Source organism: Daktulosphaira vitifoliae, unplaced genomic scaffold, assembly GCF_025091365.1.
Source record: "Daktulosphaira vitifoliae isolate Bord-2020 unplaced genomic scaffold, ASM2509136v1 Scaffold_1, whole genome shotgun sequence".
Classification (NCBI taxonomy): domain Eukaryota; kingdom Metazoa; phylum Arthropoda; class Insecta; order Hemiptera; family Phylloxeridae; genus Daktulosphaira; species Daktulosphaira vitifoliae.
This window is the reverse complement of record NW_026099572.1, coordinates 3,545,701-3,557,238: the sequence shown is the minus strand read 5'-3', so window position 1 is coordinate 3,557,238 and position 11,538 is coordinate 3,545,701. Positions and strand designations below refer to the sequence as shown.

At 22.8% G+C, this 11,538-nt stretch overlaps 1 protein-coding gene across 1 annotated transcript; it reads left to right on the top strand.

Annotated features, from left to right (window-relative positions):
* Window positions 1–833: 833 nt before the first annotated feature.
* Window positions 834–7,694, top strand: LOC126893890 (uncharacterized). Its single transcript, XM_050664429.1, has 16 exons — window positions 834–1,066; window positions 1,135–1,480; window positions 1,613–1,826; window positions 1,999–2,285; window positions 2,410–2,554; window positions 2,950–3,077; window positions 3,139–3,285; window positions 3,977–4,101; window positions 4,176–4,421; window positions 4,860–4,968; window positions 5,057–5,283; window positions 5,972–6,134; window positions 6,234–6,500; window positions 6,663–7,001; window positions 7,077–7,182; window positions 7,329–7,694. The coding sequence occupies exons 1-16, from the start codon at window positions 975–977 to the stop codon at window positions 7,529–7,531; spliced, it is 3,144 nt and encodes a 1,047-aa protein (XP_050520386.1). The 5' UTR covers window positions 834–974; the 3' UTR covers window positions 7,532–7,694.
* Window positions 7,695–11,538: the final 3,844 nt, after the last annotated feature.

The following is an 11,538-nucleotide window of genomic DNA, read 5'->3' as shown; positions in this document are numbered from 1 at the left end:
ATGGTTGCTAGTCGGTGGCTGCAACTATACTATTACTTCACAATTACTACTTTCTAGATACAGACTTCTTCCACTCATAGTGCGATAGGGTTTCAGAGAAATGCTCAAAAATTAAACAAATTTAATTATGATTTAAAAACCTTAGTGGCAGGAGTCTATTTAGAGATCAAATATAAGAGTTCAATAATTACATAACATTTCATAAAAAATATTGGTTACAATTTTAAGTTTTCGAACATAGTGAAATAATAACTATAAAATTGAATAGGTACCTCTCAACGACTTCTGCACATTGTAAAAAATATTATATATTTATACAAAGCATATTATACTTTACAGACAATTGGCGTCCACGCCTTGTAAAAGATAAAGATTTATTCAATCCAACATAATTTTTCATTATGAATTGTGGAATGTTTTCAATTTTATTATCAATAAATATCAAAAAATGTACTTATGTTATACTTGTAAACATTTTTTTCAAGTGGAAATAATTAAATAGTTAATATTAATTTATTTATATTAATAATAAATTAATATTAAAAAGTTGTTTTATTATTAACCGCATAAAAAAATTATTTATCTTACAAAATCATTATTAAAAATTAAATTTCTTAAAAAATCGTTTGTACCTTATTTACTTTTATTTTATAACTTGACACCAATAACTTTAAAAAATTTTAAAGGCTGTTATTATGTAAGTCTTGATATTGTAAGACAATAAATGATATAAGAAAAATTTAAGAATATTTTAATTAATCAAATATTAATATTAAACACTACGCAATGTATCATGTTATCACAAGAACTGAAGATTATGGCTCTAGTGAATGATAAGAATACAGGATATGGTATATCACAAATTGATTTTAAAAATTCAATTTAAAAACTGAAAAAGATCTAAAATATCTTCTGTAGCATGAGAGGATACATTTTGATTTATACATTTATAATTTATCATTTTTAATCCTAAAATGGTTCGTGTTATAACAGCCTACAATTTTGAAGGCCAAAAAGTAGATACATGTACAGATCCTGTTGCTTTTACTTCAGCTCCTTTTAATCGGTAAATTGATAGAATATGTTGATAGAAGTAAAATAAAATTACTTTTGTATTCTCATTTTTATTTATAGATTATTAATAGCTTTACCATATAATGCTATTGAAGTAAAAGACTTTTCTGACAATCCCAGCCCATCTTATACAATTCCAACAGTTGACCAAGCTCTTGAATTAGCTTATTGTACTGCTGGAAATTATATTATTACATTGGAAACAAAACCTAAAAGAACTGGACAAGATGGTCAATATATAAGAGTTTATTGTAATTGGGAACAATGTTGTTTGGGTACTCCAGCATTAAGGGCAAGAATAGCTGGTCGAGTTACTCCTACAGGAACTCAAATTAAAGACAATGCATTGGATATGATTGAACTACCTCTGATGCAACCTAAAATAAATACATTCAAATGTTGTCAGGTATTTAAAATATTAAAAACTATTGATTATATGAATAATGTAAATATTAACTTTATTTTTATACTGTGATCATGAAACCAACAAAATAAGATGAATATTAAACAAAAACTTATCTGAAATTGTATTTTATAGGAAACTGGTAACATAGCTGTTGCCTATGGTACAACACTTAATATTTTTAGAATGGTAATAAAGACACATGATGTGTCAAGATTGAAGTTCCTAGATTTTGATATTTGGACCATGGCAGTAGATCTATCATTTAATGTCTGTGATGTTCAAATAGAACAAGATATACTAGCTGTTGTTGGAGATCGTAGAGTTCAGATTTTTCGTATTCAAAAAGGTATTTTTGAGTTAAAGTAAAGTAGATGCAAGTATAAGGCCTAGTTAAGCTTATATAAAGCTGTGTCATTGTCTAGTAAAGCTTAATACAATCTAGGTTTTATACAAGCTTAGATAGACTTAATACTAACTTATGTTTAACTTTTAATGTAATTGAGTGTAAATGATTTTAGCCAGTGTAAAATTAAAAAATTGGAAAAGTGCTAGTACTAATTTTATTCATTCTATTAGTCAAGAAAACGAGCATTCAAACAAACAGAATTCTGGTCCTATAGATTTAAATCATTTGATAAAATTTAAAGATGATAGTTATTTGCAACATTGTTTAAATCCTAAGTGTTTTCCCATTATGACATTAACTCCTACTTTTGGGGAAAGTGCTCTAGTAATACAAGAGGAAAATGCTCCATTTAACATTGTAAACTTACCCATTACTATTATTGAAACGGAAGCAAGTGAAGTAAGTATCATTTAAAGTTATCTAAATGATGTATACTTTATATTCAAAATTTTGTTTAATAAAATGCAGTCAAATAAAAATTCTAATACTTATTTTGATACAATGTTTTGTTTTTACTTTCTAGCCATGGGCTGATCCAACTAGTTGGACTATAGAAGTAATATTACAACTAGAATTAGATGTAAGCCGATGTCATAGTACAGATGAACATATAAAGAAATTATTATTACAATTAATCTATGAACAGCATGAAAAAAGCGATACATCAGGTATTATTATCATTGTTATCTGAATCTGAGAAACAGAAAGGTACAAGTCAACTTTTTCAAATCTCACTTTTTGGTGTATTATCATGTGACATTTTGCTATGCATAATTTTACCTGTTTTTGTTCTAATTGTATGACATTTATCATACTAAAATTAACAGAGTAAAATTAGTAACATTTTATGAGAAGAAAAATGACATTTTGCTTCTCCTGAAAAGTACGATTTGTAAATTTTCTTTATAATATTTGCATTCTGAAATTTTAAATTAAAATTTTAATAACAATCGTTTGAAATTAAAATGTAGTTATTTCCATTATTTGAAATTAATTATAACTTAAAAGTCTCATAGAAATCATCTTTATGTTAATGAAGAAAAATATTTTTTAATATTTTCAGATTGGAGTTATTCGAGATTTCGTTCATCATCTTACAATAAATTAAAATGTGTGAATTGTTTAATAAGTTTGAACGAAGAGGCATTTGTCTATCATTCAATCGTTGAACACGATCAATCTGAAATAAAGGTTTTTTCTATAGTATATAGTTTTAATGAGTTTTAAAAAAATAATTTATTTTTTTTTATAGATAGCTCCATTAAAGTGCATTACTGTTTACAATTTTACATCACCAGTAATTAACATATGTATGGACAGTTGTGTGTTACATGTATTGACTACATCTAGCTTGGAGACTTATACAATACGCTTATTTCCATCCTCTAGTCCTGATCAGGTTCAAAATTAATTACTTTATATATTTGAGGGTTATCTTATGTATTTATTTTACTAATGTTTCGCTATCCTAACCTGCTTTAATTACCAAAAAATATCAAAATTCAACTACATATATCAAGTTTATAAGCCTAATTTTACATTAGAATTATTAGTTGTGTCAGCCATCCTGCTTTTTTTATAATACTTCATTATTAAAAATAGTGTTAACACTAATTTTTATTGACTGAATGTTGCAATAACATTCAACTAGTAAAAATCTAACACAATCAATATTGTGTATTTTTTAAATTATTGAAATTAAAAAAAAATTTTAATAAAACTCAAATTATTTCTTTGGAGATTCAATGTATCAATAATCTATTGTATTTATAATTATTGTTGTTTGTAATATTCTACATAAATAGTTTTAATTTAATTTTTGTATTTTATATTAAAAAAAATGACAGTCTTATCAAATTATTATTATTAAAAATATTAAATTGTGTTACTCGTTTTAAAAATTGCAAGTCTGCGATTATATTCCACATTTTTAAAAAAATTACTTGAAAAATTATTTGAAAGTAAACAGTGTTTTATAAAAAATGTATCAGTGAGGTTTAAGCAATATGCTATTTTTATTCAAACCCCACCTTAGTTATTATTTTAAATATAATTAAAATTAAATAAAATATACAAACTTTTTAATTTAGTCATTCATTTTATCTGAACGTGTAACATTGATTGGTCATAAACCATTTTTGGGAATTGTTGATATGGTGCTATTAGAAAATAATCTAGTAATTTTTACTTCAGCCAACTTAAATAACGAAAAAAAGTATATATATTTTCTATGTATTCTTAATAAATATGATATATTTTTTGTTTACTATAAAACTGAACAATTTCTAGAATGAATAATAGTTGGACAATGTATACCTTAATGTTACCATCTCCTAACAGTATTTGTAAATCACTGACTTTTAAAGCTAAAATTGCAAAATTCAAAACTCCAAAAAAATATATTCATTTAATGAAAGAAGCTTTAAATTTAACAGACATTGTACAACATTATACTTATTATGGCTGTGGATCAGCACAAATGGATAGCAAAAACTTCAAAAAATTTTGTTGTCTTGTTGCTGACTATTATTTTTTGTAAGTACAATTTTAAAAAAATTAGAATCAAAAGAAATTTAATATATTAATTTTTTTATTCTTGTATAAACGACGAATTTAGGAATTTATATTTTGGCCGGATATTATTTCAAAATCATGCCATATTTTACATACAATACTATGCTTAATATATAATATCAAAATTAATTGAGACATAGGTCAAAACCTAGTATTAAATAAACCTTTTTGTACCTAAATAATAATAAAATAAAATAAATTATTACTAAAAATATTAATAAATTACTAATGTCACAATATTAAAATTTGAAATAGTTAATAATAATGAATTAATAATAATAATTCCTTCATATAATATCCTACTGTGTAATTTTAAGTCATATATACTACAAAAAAAATGTTTATTCTTTGTTATTATATAAAGTAAGTGCTTATATAAATATTTTACAATTTCAATAGGTTTGAAAAATCTGGATGGGATTTTTCCTATAAATTATATGAAAATGCAGAATTACTTCCAATAGATGTTTTTGTACGTATGAAACAAGTTGAAGATTTGTATGGACGAGTAAGATTAATTTTTATTATAACATTTTAACTTTTGATTTTTAGTCTTATTTTTAAATGTAACTGTTTATATTATTATATTTTTATAGATGAAAAAACCTGTTAACACAAAACCACCTATCAAGTATTACATTAATCGTTGGACAAGAGATCATGGTGATCTAATAGATTTAAAAACTTTAGTATATGGTATTAAAATGGCAGAGAAAAGTTCTGATTTATTGTTTATTGCTGATCTAGTCTTATCATTAGAAGCTGTTAGAAAATTACCGCTTGGTCTTGTTATTAAACATTTAAAAAGAAATTTAGAATTAAGGTATGATATACAATTTTTTTTTTTTAATAAATAAAAGTTTATGTTGAATTGAACTTTATTATTTTAGTAATCAATATTTATTAAAATATTAGATTTTCAACAAATATAATTATAAATATTTGTGGTATGCGTTAGAACCAGTAAACATTGTAACTTGAATATAATTTGTTTGATTTAACATTCAAAGTTTTATATGCTTTATGTAAACTAGACTGAACAAATCTAACCAACAAATCTTATAACTTCCTATAAAATTAACAAGTCGCTGTAATTTTTTAAAAATAATTATGCATTCATAGATTATATTAAAATTTAATTTTTATTAAAAGAACAGGTAAAACTTCTTATTTTTTAAATTTTAAATTGGCTCTTTTTAGAGCTTTTATTATAAACATTTTGATTGTGTAAATAACAATATTAGGATGAGTACTCATTAAGTTATAACCGATCTTTAGATTAGGTATCTAGAGTAGTTGGGTACAGCTTGTACTAATGCTTACTCCTTTAATAATCTAATTTTTATAAATGTATTCTTAAAAAAGAATACAATTTTAACAATTTTTACTCCCTTGTAAATTTTTCTAATATGACTGCTATTCTATTTTTAAGTTATATGTGTATATTAGAAATATATTTAGTAATTTAAAGTAAGTTTATTATTCAAATCAAATTATATATTCTCTTTTAGTTATGAAAGCAGAGGAGCTCTAAATTTTACACTACTTTATATCTATTCAATTTCAAGTTTTGACACTAAAAATATAATAGAACCATACAATGAAGCTGACGAAATGTCTAATAAGTCATTTGTGCATTTTTGTGTAACTTATGCCAATTTACTTTTTGAACAAGTAATGTTTTTTATTAGTCAAAATTATTTTCAAAATAAGATTAAATTTTAATTTTTATAAGATTTAGAATAAAAATTGAATATTTTGTAATATTTTTAGGACTTATCATTTTCAGACTTTTGTCTTGTGTTAATGCAAGAAACTCCCATTTTAATTGCTGAGGGTCTTTCAGAAATAGTTTCTTCTAGTCAATCTATAAAATTAAGAAAAGTTATCCAAGCATTTCAAATGTATATTGGATCTCATATATACAACATGAATGTAACTGAAGTGTTTAAGAGGTTTCTTGAGTTACACTTTTCAAGTGCATATAATGTAGAAAAAAAACCGGAACTAAACAAAAAATATGTTTGTGATGCTATAAAGGTGAAATTAATAAATTTTTTCATATCATAGCTTGAAAAAATCAAAATAAATTAAAGATGTGTAAATGTTTTCAATCAATACAATTATTAAAAATAATTTTGTGTCAATGACATTATAACAATGACATAGAATGAGTTAAATTGTCTTATTTATATTGTTTAGATTTTATTTCGGCAATATTTATCAGACCTCACAAAACCAACAGCAGAAAATGATAAAAACATTGATAATAAAAATTGGAAAAATTTATTTCATTCCCAAATACCTGGTTATATTCAAATGTTGCCTTATCATAGTAACAATAATGAAAATTTAACTAAACTTCAAAGTTTATTTTATACAAATTGGTTATCCAAAGATTTTGTAGATGACATAAAACAAGTTTTTCCAATGTTAAATAAACCTCCACTATGCCTAGAAATTATGACTGCACCAAATGTTATAAAAACTATCGAAATATTTATAGAAAAATGTCCTCAAGCAGTCCTCAAATATTCTATAGTAAGTAATATTTTAAATAAATAAAACATTAAAAAAATATTATATTAATATTTTATGTTTCAAATTAATATTAAGGATTGTATCAAAACTGTTTTTGACTGGAAATATGTTATTGATTCGTTAGAAAAGAAATCAAAATCAGAAATAGAAAATCAAACTATGTATCATGACATTTTACATGGTAAATTAACTAATTAAAATTTTTATTTTTTATTATTTATCATGTATTTATTACTTTGATATTTCTGGCTATTAGTTATATATTGTATAAAAATTACTAATTATATTTTAAATTGTATACTACTAAAATTAAATTTTTTAATGTAGATGTGTTAGAATATTTATCCCATAATATGTCAGTCGAAGATTTCTGTAATATTTTGCCAATAAGTACAAATGAGAATGCTATAAGTGATGATGAATATAAACTATATGTGATAAGATGTCAAAAAATAAACCAAGCAAATCAAATAAAATCAATGGTTATGGCTACAGGACAGCAGCTTTTAGGATCACTTCATTTAAAATAATTTTAAATACAATAATATTGTATTGTTTAACAACAGTACAAAATTATAGTATTTAACATTTATACAACTATAAATATTTATTTTTACATCATTTTAATATTCTTTTTTAATTGTATCAAAAATAATATACCAATAAAAAAAAATGAGTTTACTGTTGAGCTTATATACTCTGATCTTATATTTTAGATAATTTATAATATATTAATAAAATTAAGAAGGATAATTCTTAAGTTTTTTGGTATTATTTAAGTAATAATTCTCAATACACAAAATTTTTTCTGATTTAATATTTAAACCATTAAAAATGATTACAGGCATTTATTAAAAATAAACTGAAATGATCATTGAATTTTTTTTATTAACTTTATAGTACAAATTATAATATGTATATATACAGAGTGATTTTTTTATCATAACCCACTCAAATAATTACAAAATAAATATATTTAAACATTTTTTTTTTTTGGTTATCTTTAGTTACATATTATTCTTGAATTATTAACTATGTAATACTTTTTAAGTTTATCCCTTATACCTTGAAAGGGGGTCAACTTTGTTTTTTTAAATGGAAATACATATTTTTAATTAAATAAAATGTTTAAGTTTTTAATTTAATAGTAAATGGCATTTGAATTTTTAATATAACTTTATGAGTTTATTAGATATGAACATTTAAAGTTTCAAATTTTTGAGTTAATATACATATATAATACACAAGGTGTTACAAATACAGGTAGCTAATTGGATTTTTATGACATCGCTGTCACAGTCACGGATTGTTTATTATCAATTATGACTATCAATAGATATACTTTTTATATAGTCAGTATATTTATGAACTCACAACAATGTGCCTTACTAGGTTGATAATACCAATGCTATGTACCTGCGTATATTGATGTCATAAAAACCATTTAGCTACCTGTATTTGTAACACATTGTGTATTATACATGTATATTAACTCAAAAATTTGAAACTTTAAATGTTTATATCTAATAAACTAATAAAGTTATATTAAAAATTCAAATGCCATTTACTATTAAATTAAAAACTTAAACATTTTATTTAATTAAAAATATGTATTTCCATTTAAAAAAACAAAGTTGACCCCCTTTCAAGGCATAAGGGATAAACTTAAAAAGTAGTACATAGTTAATAATTCAAGAATAATATGTAACTAAAGATAACCAAAAAAAAAAAATGTTTAAATATATTTATTTTGTAATTATTTGAGTGGGTTATGATAAAAAAATCACTCTGTATATATATATATATATACAGTGATCGGATTATCATAAATCACTCAGTTAATTCCAAAATAAATATAATATTGAAAAAAAAATGTTTTGGATTTTTTTTTAGTTATATATATTTTTTGATTTATCAGTTATTAATAACTTTTTGAAATCATCTCTTATAACTTATAGGGGTGTCAACATTAATTTTTCAAATGGAAATATACATATATAACAAGCTTATAAAATATTATTAACCAGTCATTTTCTTAATCAAAATCAGTTTCTATTTTATAAGCTTGTTAAGTATGTATATTGCTATTTAAATAATTAAAGTTGACACCACTATAAGTTATAAGAGATGATTTTAAAATGTAATTAATAACTGATGAATCAAATAATAAATGTAACTAAAAATAACTAAAAATTTTTGTTTTCAATATTGTATTTATTTTGTGAATAAATGAATAGTTTATGATAAACTGATTCAGTAAATGTGAAAATATGTCATAAATCTAAAAATCTTGCTTTGTCCTTAATTGTTTGCTTAGGCTATATAGCTGATTTATACTTAAAAATATTTTTATGTGAATGATTTATATATTTATGAATGTAGTATAAAATTATAATAATATTTATTTATTAATAAATCCACTTCATGAGCAAATGAAAATATATATTTTAATATAGTATTTTGTATTATTTTAATGCCTATTATTTTTAAGTTGTTTACGAGAGTTTCTAATCAATTCAGTTCTTATGAATGCAATTTTTTTTATAGTGTTAATTATAATATTACAATTTTATATATGTATTTTGATGAAGTATGATTTATAACTTATTTATACTATAAAAAGGTTTAATGTTTAAAATGCTATTACTTAATTTAGCATCCTATTTCATTAATTCTAGTTGTTTAGGGTACATTTTTATTTATGGCATATCCAACCAAATTTAAATGTATTATTTCTCAGTAAGATTATTAATTCTACAGAAAAATTTTTTTTTTTTTCAATATGATGAAATTATTAAAAGTCAATTTTATATATTATTTCAAATTTAAACACACTTTTGTAAAATAAAATGTACTATGTATCATTTAAAATTCTTTAAATTATGTTTATTATGTTTGCCCGTTAAAACATAATTTTTACTTAAGAATAAATATATTTATTTATAATTAGGAAATTTTTTTGCTAATACATTTGATAAAATGTAATTAATGTATTTATAATATAATGTTTATATTTTATAACACTTTCATAACATCATATATTTTAGCTTCGATGCGAAGCGGAGAAGGTATTAATTTTACTATGATGTGTTTTTTTTTTTTTTTATGTCTGTTGCCACTTTTTCTCAGCTCTCACAGGACCGATTTCTTTCAAAAATACGTCAAAAGATCACAAATCGTATCTAGTTGAAGACATTTCCCTTAAAAATTGAAAAAAATTCCCTCGTTCCCCGAAAATGAGGGAAATATCCAAAAAAATTACAAATTTAAAAATCGCTAATTTTCGAAATTTTTTCACTTTTTTTTTTTAAAACTTCCATAACTTTTTGAAAAATCAACAAATCAACATAATTTTTTTTTATACTAAAACCTTAGATATTTACCTTTCATTTGATATCATTTTTTTGAAAATCTATCACTTAACCTGCTCATTGGGGGGGATTTAAAATGGCAACTTTTTTACAAAAATTAATTTTTTCAACTTAATTTTTGAAAATGTTCCGGAAATACTGCGTCCTTTAAACATATATCAAATTAAAGCTTATTTTATGTACTATAAAATGAAAAAAAAAAATTTGTCCCGACACTTTTTCTTCTACATTTAAACGGCTGCCGTAGTTAAAAAAACACTATTTTTGTGTTAAAATTTTGGATTTTCAATTTTAAATTTTCAACTTAAAAATGCTATAACTTTTTAAAAAATGTATATATCAGAACAAATTTTTTTTTTTCAAAATACATTATAAGTACATCTTTCATTTGACATACTTTTTATTAAAATTGGACAATTTCCCCTTATATAGGGGGCGTTCAAAACTTAAAATATTGTAAAAAACATAGATCTTTTTCAACTGAACTTTTGAAAATGTTCCGGAAATACTGCGTCCTTTAAACATATATCAAATTAAAGCTTATTTTATGTACTATAAAATGAAAAAAAAAAATTTGTCCCGACACTTTTTTTTCTACATTTAAACGGCTGCCGTAGTTAAAAAAACACTATTTTTGTGTTAAAATTTTCGATTTTCGATTTTAAATTTTCAACTTAAAAATGCTATAACTTTTTGAAAAATGTATATATCAGCACAAATTTTTTTTTTCAAAATACATTATAAGTACATCTTTCATTTGACATACTTTTTATTAAAATTGGACAATTTCCCCTTATATAGGGGGCGTTCAAAACTTGAAATATTGTAAAAACATAGATCTTTTTCAACTGAACTTTTGAAAATGTTCCGGAAATACTGCGCCCTTTAAACATATATCAAATCAAAGGTTATGCTATATACTATAAAATGAAATAAAAAATTTGTCCCGACACCTTATCTTCTATGTGCAAATGGCTGTCGAAGATTAAAAATAAATTTAATGTGTGCGATAAAAATTACCTTTTATCGGGATGTTTTTTGTACTTAAAACTGCCATAAGTTTTTCAAAAAAGAACAAATAAAAATAATATTTTTAGCTTCGATGCGAAGCTGAGAAGGTATTGGTTTTACTATGATGTGTTTTTTTTTTTTTTTTTTTTTTTTTT